Source organism: Mus musculus, chromosome 9, assembly GCF_000001635.26.
Source record: "Mus musculus strain C57BL/6J chromosome 9, GRCm38.p6 C57BL/6J".
Lineage (NCBI taxonomy): Eukaryota > Metazoa > Chordata > Mammalia > Rodentia > Muridae > Mus > Mus musculus.
In genome coordinates this window covers 74,125,996-74,139,369 of record NC_000075.6, presented here as the reverse complement: position 1 = coordinate 74,139,369, position 13,374 = coordinate 74,125,996, and the positions used below count along the sequence as shown (strand labels likewise).

Below are 13,374 nucleotides of genomic sequence, written 5' to 3'. Positions count from 1 at the left end.
AAACTTAGGTGACCAGCAGACTACTTGCTCAACATTCCAGTTTTGAATATATATAAGTTGGTGCACTTGTTTCTCATGTCCAGATATCCACCCCCACCCCATGACCCCAGCCTGTTGCGGGTGGGGCAAGTGATACTGGATGCCTGTAACTCCAGCACTTGCTAGGCTAAGGCAGGAGGGTCACATGCTGGAAGCCATCCCCTGACCCAGGAATGACAAATGTCATTGGTTCTCCCAGACAAATTGAAAAGTAACATCCTCACAAAAACCTACGCCCATTTGTAACAGTTTTGCTCAGGATTATTAAAAATGGGAATGCAACCAAGCTGCCCCTCAGTAGAATATAAACTACAGAACTGTAGGCAAACAATGGGATACAGCTGACGCTGAAAAGAAACGAGCAGCTAAGCTGAACAGACAGGTAGAGTTCCGCATGTGTTGCTTAGGTGAAAGAAGCCACCCTGGACAAACCACTGCTGCAACACTCCAACTCTGTGACCTTTGAGTCAAGCTAGAACTAGGGAAGTAAAAACATTAGTGCTCATCTAGGGTTCGGGAAAGCAGGAGACCATAGGGCACAAGGGACTTCTAGAACAATGAAATAATTCCGTATCACATGACAAATTGTGGACAAATGTCAGTTCATAAAAGCCTATATTGTGTCCATTCAGGGGCCCTAAGAAAGAATTAACTATAGTATGAGTCAGTAACCATAAGGACTAAATTGATTCAATTCAGTAACCAGAAGTATACCACTTCGGGTGACATGGTGTCATGGTTAGCATTAGTCATTGTACTGGCTGGTTTTGGATGTCAAATTGACACAGGTTGGAGTTATAGAGAAGGGAGCTTCAGTTGGAGAGATGCCTCCATGAGATCCAGCTGCAAGGCATTTTCTCAATTAGTGATCAAAGGGGAAAGGCCCCTTGTGGGTGGGACCATCTCTGGGTTGGTAGTCTTGGGTTCTATAAGAGAGTAGGCTGAGCAAGCCAGTAATGAACATCCCTCCATGGCCTCTGCATCAGCTCCTGCTTTCTGGCCTGCTTGAGTTCCAGTCCTGACTTCCTTGGTGATGAACAGCAGTATGGAAGTGTAAGCCCAATAAACCCTTTCCTCCCCAACTTTCTTCTTGGTCATGATGTTTGTGCAGGAATAGAAACCCTGACTAAGACAGTCATTAACTTGACACAAATCTAGAGTCACCTGGGAAAAGGTAACCTCAACTGAAGACTTGCATTAATCAGGCTGACCTGTAGGGCAAGTCTGAAGGGTATTTTTTCGATAGGTGATTGAGGTAGTAGGGCCCAACCCACTGTGGATGGTACTGTTCCTAGGTAGATGGGCCTGGGCTATATGAGAGAGCGCATAGCAAGCCACGGGAAGCAAGCTAGTAGGTAGTGCTCCTCCATAGCCTCTGTTTGAGTTCCTTCCCCAACTTTCCCCAGTAATGAACTGATACCTGGATGTAAAAACTAAATAATCACTTTCCTTCACTAAGTTGTCTTGGGTCATGTCATTTATCACAGCAACAGAATCCCACTAGGACACACAGTGATGGTGGCAGACCTTGTGTGTGAGGGATGAGGAAACCTGTACCTTCTAGTCAGGTACCTTCAGTAGATGTGACCTTGTCTTGATACCGAATTCTACTTTAGCTGCTAATTTTAAACTACTTTTTAAAATAAGGTACTGATTTTTTAAAAATACCTAATTTGACTCCCTTCCTCAAAAATAATAAACTGAACTTTTCTATACAAGAAAACCAACTACATGCTTATTTACAATATCACTGTGTCACTTCCCTATGAGCATTTTGAAAGTATAGCCCTAAGTGCTTGCTCTTTTATTGTCTCATGTCTGAAATAGGAACAGACATTCCTATTTTGTGAAGAAAAGATTCTGAAAATCAGAACTATAGAGTAGAACACACAGCAGTGAGATATGTGAGATATGGCTCAGCAGCTAAGAGTCCTTGAGAAGGATCTGAGTTTGTCTCCCAGCCCCTACATGGGCTCAGACTCGCTTGTAAGTCAAGTGTCAGGGGACCATGCATTCTCTAGTGGCCTCTATGGGCACCTGCACTCACGTGTGCATACTCAAGAAATAGGTAGATATACACAATACGCACACATGAAAGTATTTCAAAACAAAAACAATCATTGTCTAAAGAAAATGCATAATGCCTCCTTAAATGATGAATAAACATAGTGGACCCATAAATAATTTGAAAAATGTCTTGTGGATAATAAAATATCTATATTCCACATGGATCAATGCTCACCTATTTTTTGTCCAAACTATGTAACATGCACATAAGTTGGAAACCAAACATTCCTATCTAATATAATGGTTTCCTTTATATCTACCACAATCATAATTATTTTAAAAGATCTCTTACCATACTAAAATTTAACAATTTTTAAAAGTCTTCTAGCTTATTAATATTGCTTAATAAATTCTAGCTTTACATTGTTTCTGAAAAATTCAAAAGGTTACCATTCAGAAAACAATACACCCTTGTACCTAGACACCATACTGAGGGGTTCAACCATGTGACTGTCAACACTTTGCGACAGATTAAAAGCCACATCAACACCAGGTACACCACAAACACCTCTCTCCCAGAGAAAATCCGCAGAAGAGTAAACATCACAAGTGAACTGCATTGCCTTGCTGAGATGGTGTGAATGAGATGGTCTTCATTAGCTCATATGCTTGAATGTTTGATCCTCAGTGAGAGGATCTGTTTAGAAAGGATTAGGAGGTGTGGCCTTGGTAGAGGTGTGTTGCTGAGGGGTGGGCTTTGAGCCTGGCTCTTTCTCTTTTTGCTTCTTGCCTGTGGATCAGACAGATATAAGCTATTGCTCCAGTGGCATGCCTATCTGCCTGCCTGCTGCTATGCTCCCTGTCATGATGACCATGGACTAAAAAAAATAAGCCTTACACTAAAAGTTAAATTCTGAGTAGCGCCATTCATATGAGGTACACAGCAGTCAAAACCATAAAGTATCATATTTGTTCTACCCTGTATTTTATTCTCATGAACATCTAGAACAAAAGGGCCACCCAACCCCAGGTCAGCTCATTCCAGAGGCTCCCCTTGCTCAGATGATTCAGATAATCCCTCTCTTGGTCATCAAAGAATCACCATGGCCAAGCCTTATCCCCTCTCCTCGCTCATCTCCCTTTCACCATAGCTCATACCTGGATCCAGCAGCAGCAAGGCTCTCTCCAACTTCCTACAGGGGCAGGGTGGGCATTGCCTTAAATAAAATGAGCGGCTTCCCCCACCGTGATGATGTGAGTTTCATTCTATGTCTGTAACGCTGAGTTCTTCAATATCGGTATGACAGGCTTTTGGTTGCAATCTCCTTAGTCATATGCACTTTAAGACATCAACGGGAACAACTAAGCGCCAGTGGTATCTCCCTGATTCCAATGTTGACAACCAAGTGTCTGAAAATATCACCAAATGTCCTTTATGAGGCAAGCTAGCCTCCTGTGCAGAACTACTAATCTAACACCAAGAAGTTAACTTGTCCTAAAGAAAGAAATGCCACAGGGCTAACTATTGTCTAGTTAGGCTCATCACAGGGTAGCCTAATTAGCCAAGTCCTGTCTCTCTTATACTGCCACTTCCTGGGCCACCAGCACAGGTGTCTTCCTTCAAGCACGAACTCAACCAAGCTAACTATGAATATGCACTCCAGAGTGCTCGACAACCAAATACTAAAGGGATATCAGAAGCCTAAAGAAAAAGTAGAATAGTAGGAATTCAAATTTCTTAAGCTTATACTGAGCTATGGATTGCTAGGCAACTGTTTCAGCCAGAAAATAATATAATAAAAAAAGATTTTAAAAGATTAGTAAGGGAATTTTTATGCCATTTAGGATGATAATAGAGAACATACATCTCTGTATTTATATGGGCACCGATTTTGAAGAGTATCTACTGCAGTGTTACCCACTCTCTCCAAAGGAATTCATAAAGACTGAGCCGAGCCGCTCTGCTCTGCAGCTCTCAACACTTCCTACAGCAGAAGTATTCAGTGACAGGAGGCATTAATTAATTACACTATAAAATAGAATTACAATTAATTGTTAATTTAGGTTTAAAAGTGACAGACTTTAAAGGCTAAAAATAGTTTTGATCTTTAAAAGGCATCTTAATGAGGGCAGTACACTTTAAGTACATCATTAGTTTAATTGTTCAAATTGGGTCTAGAGACTGCTAGAGTTAAGCAAATATCTATTCCGATATGTTAAATGTTTATGACTTGGGACAGAAACAATTAATTGCTAATCGATGGGCCCGATACTAGGTGAGGCCAGGTTCTGAAGTCAGAGGATGACAACAGTAAATTGCATGTAGAGGTTTTGATGTGGTCTGTAAAAAAGCGTCTCAAAGCAGAGACTCCAAAGAATAGCAAGAAGGCTAACCCATCAGAAATGTCCAGATAATTAAGATATTACTCATTTAGTTAATAGTGGCTTTCAGGAGTGCCTTTTGTTTATTTTAATGGGCCATTATTCTTTAGAACTATACTTAAACGTCTATAGCTCTTACTCACACATATAATTCAGAATAGAGAATAGTAAAAGTAAGTGCAGCTCGAAGGGTGATAATACTTAGCTGGGAGCAGAAATTATTAACGCTATTCATAATTTTCTCATAACATCTTGATTTGTTCTATAATGAACACCTTTCCCACCTTCACACAAGGCCTCTACCATTACTGTAGGTCTGAGAAGCAGAGTGGACACACTTAATCCCTGCGACTTTACTTACCTTCAGTTCAGGTGAGAGGCTCCAGAGGCAGAGCTGACCCTCCTGACTTCCAGTCACTATGGTTTGCTGGTCATCTGTGATCATGATGGCCGTGATGCTGTGGGGAGGAGCTTTTCTTCCCCAGAGGGCCACAGCCTGCAGAGCACCCCTCATGCTGGATGAACACCAGATACAGAGAAACTGAGGGGAAAAAATGTGCATGGTTATCTTCCTTAAAACTGGGGAATCTCACATCTGTAGTTCCAGCAACAGAAAGTGGAGGAAGGAGTTTTGGCACAAGTTCAAGGTTGGCTTCAGCTATATAGTGAGTTCCAGATCAAGTGTGTTTGAGTACAGTTTTTTTGTATTTGGTGGAAGTCACTGTGGCCATTTCTTGCAAAGCCAGATGCATATTTGCTCCATGACTCAGCCATTCCGTTCTACGTCTTATTCAACAGGAAAAAAAATGTATGTGTTTATAAGAAGACTGCTATATGCACAACCTTATTCACAATAGCTAAAAGCTGTAAACAAGCCAAATGCCAATGAATAGGTAACCAGATAAATAAGCAGAGGCCTAGCCACACAATGGGATACTATTCCCCAACCAAATAAAGAACTCATTGACCCATACTACATGAATTTCAAGCTAGTTATTTGAAAATATTAGGTACCTAAAAAGAACAATGCTGTATGACCTCTGGGTAAAATACTAGAAAGTTCATATTAAGACATAGTAACTAAAAGCAGAGAGCAGGGCAGGGCAGCCTTGCAGACAGGAAGAATAAACAGGCGAGTGTGAGGACCCACAGGGAAACATGGAGAGATTTTTTTTTCTAATTTAAGATTTATTTTATTTCTAATTAAATGTATGCATCCATATCTGTGCACATGAGTGCAGAATCTCTGGGGCCAGAAGAGGGTGCTGAATTCCTTGGAGCAAAAGTTACAGGTGGGGGGCTGGTGAGATGGCTCAGTGGGTAAGAGCACCCGACTGCTCTTCCAGAGGTCCGGAGTTCAAATCCCAGCAACCACATGGTGGCTCACAACCATCTGTAAGGAGATCTGACTCCCTCTTCTGGAGTGTCTGAAGACAGCTACAGTGTACTTACATGTAATAAATAAATAAATCTTTAAAAAAAAAAAAAAAAGTTACAGGTGGTTGTGAACTGCCTGATGGGGGAGTTGGGCATTGAACTCTGATCCTCTCTCTGCAAGAGTAGTGGGTTATCTTAAACTGATGAATAATCTTTGCAGGCCCCAAATGTTGACAGCTTTGAGGGTGGTGAACATATTCATTGTCTGGACTCTGGTGGAGGGTTTATAAGTGTGGACAGAAAACAAAACTTATACTTTAATGTATATATTTACTGCATATTTCTTAAAGTATTTTGCATGACCATTATAGTTTATTAATGTTGGATTTTGTTTTCTTCAGGGGAGCATTCTGGAAGATACTGTAACAAACCAAGTCTGAACAGAATTCTTAAGGAATCATAACTACAATCATAAGTTCATAATAAAAAAGTTATAACACAGCCGTGAAAATAATAAACCATGAGCAATAAGGGTGCCTAGGGACTAAAAATAAGTAATTGATCTAAAATTCACCATAGAAAGAACAAATAAACTGTTAGAAATTATTAAATTGACAAAGACATTAAAACCTAAAACAAAACAAAACAAAACAACAACAACAAAAAAAAAAACAAATAGATTCAACCAGTCCTTGTGACACAAATCTATAATCCAAAAAACTTGAGAACCTGAGGCAGGAGGACACTAGTTAAAGCCCAGCCTGGACTACTTAATTTATATTCTCTCTTCTCACCCCCTTCCCCCTCCCTTGCCCCTGTCCCTCCTCTTCCCCTCTCCCTTCTCCCTCTCCTCCCCACCTTTCAAGAATTTAAAGTTTGGGGATCCAGCTCACTAGTAAAGAGCTTGCATTTCATTCATAAGTGCAACAAATACAAACAACTGAAGGACTGACCAGATGAACTTAACTGTGGTAGGTCCTGAGGACTTGCCTTGACTGTTGATTGATTAGTGTTGGGGTAGGGGCGGGAGTCAGCCTGCTGTGGGCAGTACTACCTCTGGAGAGGTGGTTCTGAGTTATACAAGAAATTAGACTGAGCAAGCCTTGGGGGTCAAGCCAGAGGAAGCAAGCCACGGGGAGCAGAGTAGCCCACTGATTTTCATGGCTCTTGTCTCTCTCTGCTCCTGTTGGAGTTCTTGCTCTGGCTTTCCTCAATGATGAGTTCCAAGACAAACAAACCCTTGCTTCCTCAAATTACTTTTGGTCATGGTCTCTATCACAGCAGCAGAAAGAAAAGTAGGACTAGCATAACAACAAAGATGAACGTTGACTGACACTAGTGGGAAACAAAAAAGTGAGGTAATAGCATGGACGAGGAAGTATATCTCTGTTAACTCACTCTGAAAGAAAGGATATTGATGAGATCTTCTTAAGGCAGGAATTACGACAGGATATGGAAAGAAAAAAACAAACGTGTGTTATATCAAACAAAAAGAAATATATTGATCAAGTAGAAAAACGAGACTTGAAGTTCTTATCATACAGATCTTTCACTTCCTTAGTTAGAGTCACACCAAGGTATTTTATATTATTTGTGACTATTGAGAAGGGTGTTGTTTCCCTAATTTCTTTCTCAGCCTGTTTATTCTTTGTGTAGAGAAAGGCCATTGACTTGTTTGAGTTAATTTTATATCCACCTACTTCACTGAAGCTGTTTATCAGGTTTAGGAGTTCTCTGGTGGAATTTTTAGGGTCACTTATATATACTATTATATCATCTGCAAAAAGTGATATTTTGACTTCTTCCTTTCCAATTTGTATCCCCTTGATCTCCTTTTGTTGTTGAATTGCTCTGGCTAGGACTTCAAGTACAATGTTGAATAGGTAGGAAAAGTGGGCAGCCTTGTCTAGTCCCTGATTTTAGTGGGATTGCTTCCAGCTTCTCACCATTTACTTTGATGTTGGCTACTGGTTTGCTGTAGATTGCTTTTATCATGTTTAGGTATGGGCCTTGAATTCCTGATCTTTCCAAGACTTTTATCATGAATGGGTGTTGGATTTTGTCAAATGCTTTCTCTGAATCTAAGGAGATGATCATGTGGTTTTTGTCTTTGAGTTTGTTTATATACTGGATTACATTGATGGATTTCCGTATATTGAACCATCCCTGCATCCCTGGAATGAAACCTACTTGGTTAGGATGAATGATTGTTTTGATGTGTTCTTGGATTCGGTTAGCGAGAACTTGAGTATTTTTGCATCGATATTCATAAGGGAAATTGGTCTGAAGTTCTCTATCTTTGTTGGGTCTTTTTGTGGTTTAGGTATCAGAGTAATTGTGGCTTCATAGATCTGCTTCTATTTTGTGGAATAATTTGTGCAGAACTGGGATTAGATCTTCTTTGAAGGTCTGATAGAACTCTGCACTAAACCCATCTGGTCCTGGCTGGGCTTTTTTTTTTTTTTGGTTGGGAGACTATTAATGACTGCTTCTATTTCTTTAGGGGATATGGGACTGTTTAGATCATTAACCTGATCTTGGTTTAACTTTGGTACCTGGTATCTGTCTAGAAACTTGTCCATTTCATCCAGGTTCTCCAGTTTTGTTGAGTATAGCCTTTTGTAGAAGGATCTGATGGTGTTTTGGATTTCTTCAAGATCTGTTGTTATGTATCCCTTTTCATTTCTGATTTTGTTAATTAGGATGCTTTCCCTGGTCACTCTAGTGAGTCTGGCTAAGGGTTTATCTATTTTGTTGATTTTCTCAAAGAACCAGCTCCTCATTTCTTTGATTCGTTGAATAGTTCTTCTTGTTTCCACTTGGTTGATTTCACTCCTGAGTTTGATTATTTCCTGCCATCTACTCCTCTTGGGTAAATTTGCTTCCTTTTGTTCTAGAGCTTTAGGTGTGTTGTTTCATGGATTGGCAGGATCAATATAGTAAAAATGGCTATCTTGCCAAAAGCAATCTACAGATTCAATGCAATCCCCATCAAAATTCCAACTCAATTCTTCAACAAATTAGAAAGGGCAATCTGCAAATTCATCTGGAAAAACAAAAAACCTAGGATATCAAAAACTCTTCTGAAGGATAAAAGAACCTCTGGTGGAATCATCATGCCTGACCTAAAGCTGTACTACAGAGCAATTGTGATAAAAAACTGCATGGTACAGGAGTAGACCAATGGAATAGAATTGAAGACCCAGAAATGAACCCACACACCTATGGTCACTTGATCTTTGACAAGGGAGCAAAAACCATCCAGTAGAAAAAAGACAGCATTTTCAACAAATGGTGCTTGCACAACTGGCTGTTATCATGTAGAAGAATGCAAATTGATCCATTCCTATCTCCTTGTACTAAGGTCAAATCTAAGTGGATTAAGGAACTCCACATAAAACCAGAGACACTGAAACTTATAGAGGAGAAAGTAGGGAAAATCCTCGAAGATATGGGCACGGGGAAAAATTCCTGAATAGAACAGCAATGGCTTGTGCTGTAAGACCGAGAATCAACAAATGGGACCTCATAAAATTGCAAAGCTTCTGCAAGGCAAGACACCGTCAATAAGACAAAAAGACCACCAACAGATTGGGAAAGGATCTTTACCTATCCTAAATCAGATAGGGGACTAATATCCAATATATAGAGAGAACTCAAGAAGGTAGACTCCAGGAAATCAAATAACCCCATTAAAAAATGGGACTCAGAGCTAAACAAAGAATTCTCACCTGAGGAATACCTAATGGCTGAGAAACACCTGAAAAAATGTTCAACATCCTTAATCATCAGGGAAATGCAAATCAAAACAACCCTGAGATTCCACCTCACACCAGTCAGGATGGCTAAGATCAAAAATTCAGGTGACAGCAGATGCTGGCGAGGATGTAGAGAAAGAGGAACACTCCTCCATTGTTGATGGGATTGCAAGCTTGTACAACCACTCTGGAAATCAGTCTGGTGGTTCCTCAGAAAATTGGACATAGTACTACCGGAGGATCCCGCAATTCCTCTCCTGGGCATATATCCAGAAGATGTCCCAACCTGTAAGAAGGACACATGCTCCACTATGTTCATAGCAGCCTTATTTATAATAGCCAGAAGCTGGAAAGAACCCAGATGCCCCTCAACAGAGGAATGGATACAGAAAATGTGGTACATTTACACAATGGAGTACTACTCAGCTATTAAAAAGAATGAATTTATGAAATTCCTAGGGGAATGGATGGACCTGGAGGGCATCATCCTGAGTGAGGTAACCCAATCACAAAAGAGCTCACACAATATGTACTCACTGATAAGTGGATATTAGCCCAGAAACTTAGAATACCCAAGATATAGGACACAATTTGCTAAACTCATGAAACTCAAGAAGAATGAAAACCAAAGTGTGGACACTTTGCCCCTTCGTAGAATTGGGGACAAAACACCCATGGAAGGGGTTACAGAGACAAAGTTTGGAGCTGTGATGAAAGGATGGACCATCTAGAGACTGCCATATCCGGGAATCCATCCCATAATCAGCTTCCAAACGCTGACACCATTGCATACACTAGCAAGATTTTGCTGAAAGGACCCAGATATAGCTGTCTCTTGTGAGACTATGCTGGGGCCTAGCAAACACATAAGTGGATGCTCACAGTCAGCTATTGGATGGATCACAGAGCCCCCAATGGAGGAGCTAGAGAAAATACCGAAGGAGCTAAAGGGATCTGCAACCCTATAGGTGGAACAACAATATGAATTAATCAGCACCCCTGGAGCTCTTGTCTCTAGCTGCATATGTATCAGAAGATGGCCTAGTTGGCCATCAGTGGAAAGAGAGGCCCATTGGTCATGCAAACTTTATATGCCTCAGTACAGGGGAATGCCAGGGCCAAGAAGTGGGAGTGGGTAGCTGGGGGAGTAGGTGGGGGAGCAGGTGGGGGACTTTTGGGATAGCATTGGAAATGTAAATCAAATAAATACCTAATAAAAAAAGAAAAGAAAAAGAAAAAATAAAGAAAAAAGAAGCTAGGAGCAAAGAAACAGCACAGGAAAGAAAATGCTAAATTAAACTTAAATTAACATCTAAACATCTCAGAAACTACAGTAAAAGTATGTGGAAGAAAATAGCTGTAAAAAACAGCCAACGGTTCTTTTTTATAAATGTTTTCACTTTTTGTGTAATAATGTTGTGTCTATGCATCATGTGTGTGTGTGTGTGTGTGTGGTACCTGGTGAGACTAGAAGATGGCATTGGATCGCCAGGGATCAGAGTATCAGATGGTACTGAAACACCATGTAGGTGCTGGAGAATGGAACTGGGTCCTCTGCAAAAGCACTCAATGGTCTTAACCTATGCTAGCTCAGAACATATCCTAGTCAAAGCTTCCTAAGACATTAACATGCCAAGGCTGGAAATGAAAGAAAGGTGAGAATGTGCCAGGTAGAAATGAAAATATGGGTTTTGAATAAAGCCACTATTAGAAATTAAAATATTCCCACTATACAACTGTTAGGATACTATACAAGAAACAATATTTTTCTAAAACTTAATATTTTTAAGTTATATTTCCTCCAATACCCTCAACACAGAGAACACAAACAATGTATTTCATCTATAAATATTTGTGATAGAAACAATGTGTCTTAAATGGTCCTTGACCAACCAAGAAAACATAATAACAATTAGATATTATCAAAGCTTGATGACGATGAAGCCTTGTATAACAAAACCTGACAAATTTAGGCTTCCCTACTAGATGGAATATTATAACCTTAAATGCATATACTTAGAAGGGAAAATAATGGAAAAATGAGTTAAATATCAAAAGTAAAATTTTATGTATAAGAAAAGCTAGATAGGCTCAAATAATTTAGAAGAAATCAATATAGAGAAAACTATACATCATTATAAAAATAATGATAATCTATGGCTCAAACACAGTTATTTGAAAAATGTTAAAACAATTTTGGGCAAAGAGGAAATTAAATCAGATAGCAGATACAACTAAAGTTAATTTTTTAGGCTAATAACCAATTAGCTTACATAAAAATTATAGAAATTTCAGTAAAACAATTTTCAAAGAAGATATTAAATTCTGGACTAGATGAGTTTAATATGGGTACATGAATCACATGCAATCATTGATAGAAGAATTAACTGTCTGAAATATATATATACAGGTGTGTGTGGATAGACATATGTTTATGTTATTTCTTGATGGCAAATGCTTTAAGGGGAAACTGCTTTAGTCCAGGCACTAAGGAGAAGACTTGGCATATAAGAACACATGTTGCTTTTTAGAGGACCTATACTCCACAATCCTAAGCTCCTACATCCTGGCTCACTACCATCCTTAATCCAGTTCCATGGGATATGACGTCCTATTCTGACCTCAGCAGGCACCAGGTATATATAACACAGAGATACGTGTAAGAAAACAATTATGCATCCGAAATAAAATAAATAAATCTAAAAATATTTTATATTTAATAGTTAAAGGGCCTATGCTGGATTTGATACAATTTAATTAGGCCTAAAACAAATAAAATATATACGAAATAAAAACAGTATTCGATTTTACTTCTAAAATTACTCAGTTAAACATGCCTTGCAAGTCAGCTACATGCCAAACAAGAGCAAAATGTCACTTTTGATATAATGCTTAGATGTCCCACTTTCTGTGCTTCATAAAGCCAAACCTGTTTGCTTTTATATTTTCAGCATTTTGTTCATGAATAAGAAAAGCTTTCAAGACTGTTACTTGCAAATGGTTTCGAACCATTCAAGTCCTGAATTATGATTATTTTTACTGTCTATGGAAAGTTCTGTAAGGATACTGACAGTCATCCAAAAGAATGAACCTCATTCCTTGCCACTAACAGATTTCAGAACCTCAGGGAAAGCCAAAAAGGCCAAGCCACAGAAAGAGAGGAAAATAAATAAATAAATAAATAAATAAATAACATGAAACCAGTTCTATCCCATCAAGTTAAAAGGGGCACGAGGCTGGGACCCCCTGGGTCCTCCCTTTACCCTTTTACCTATATTGGTCCTGTTTGGAAATCTGCCCTACATCTTCTGTATTTTCTCCTGTCATCTGCTGGGAATGAGAAACCACCCATTCAGGGAGCCGGTTTTCACTTCCTTTTTCTACCATGTTTACTACTGCTTCAGCCCTGTGCACCGAGATCATCAGGACTCTTTTTTTTTTTTTTTTTTTTTTTTCACCCTTAAGCAGTAGGGGCAGCTTCCTTTCCAGGATTAGCATATCAGATGACTCCTGCAGATGGAGGCACACCTATCTTTACAGCCAGATCACAGAACTGTTCTTCGAATTCCAGCGATAGATTTCTACTCTGATATAACTGAAGAGCAGCTTCCCAGTAGTGTGTCTGCCACATATCACTCAGGAAAGGTGGAGGCAAGGTTGGGGAAGAAATCAAAACTCTCTAACCTGTGTATTCAAAGAATGGAGAGCATTAACTAGAGTAAGATATGACCAGTGCGGTAATAATTGAAAAATATAGAGGGCTCAAGTCATTGCAGAGTTTTCGAAGATGTATCTGCCCCTAAGAAGCCAG

General features: G+C 39.5%; 1 protein-coding gene across 6 annotated transcripts in view; it reads right to left on the bottom strand.

The window, feature by feature from the left end:
- Wdr72 (WD repeat domain 72) overlaps positions 1-13,374 on the bottom strand; it is a 172,873-nt gene that overhangs the window by 143,834 nt on the left and 15,665 nt on the right. For all 6 annotated transcript variants that reach the window (XM_006511283.2, XM_006511281.2, XM_006511280.2 and 3 more), the window contains one exon: positions 4,790-4,969. In XM_006511283.2, coding sequence (XP_006511346.1) covers positions 4,790-4,942 — 153 coding nt within the window. In that variant the 5' untranslated portion in view covers positions 4,943-4,969. The remainder of the gene's footprint in view (positions 1-4,789; positions 4,970-13,374) is intronic.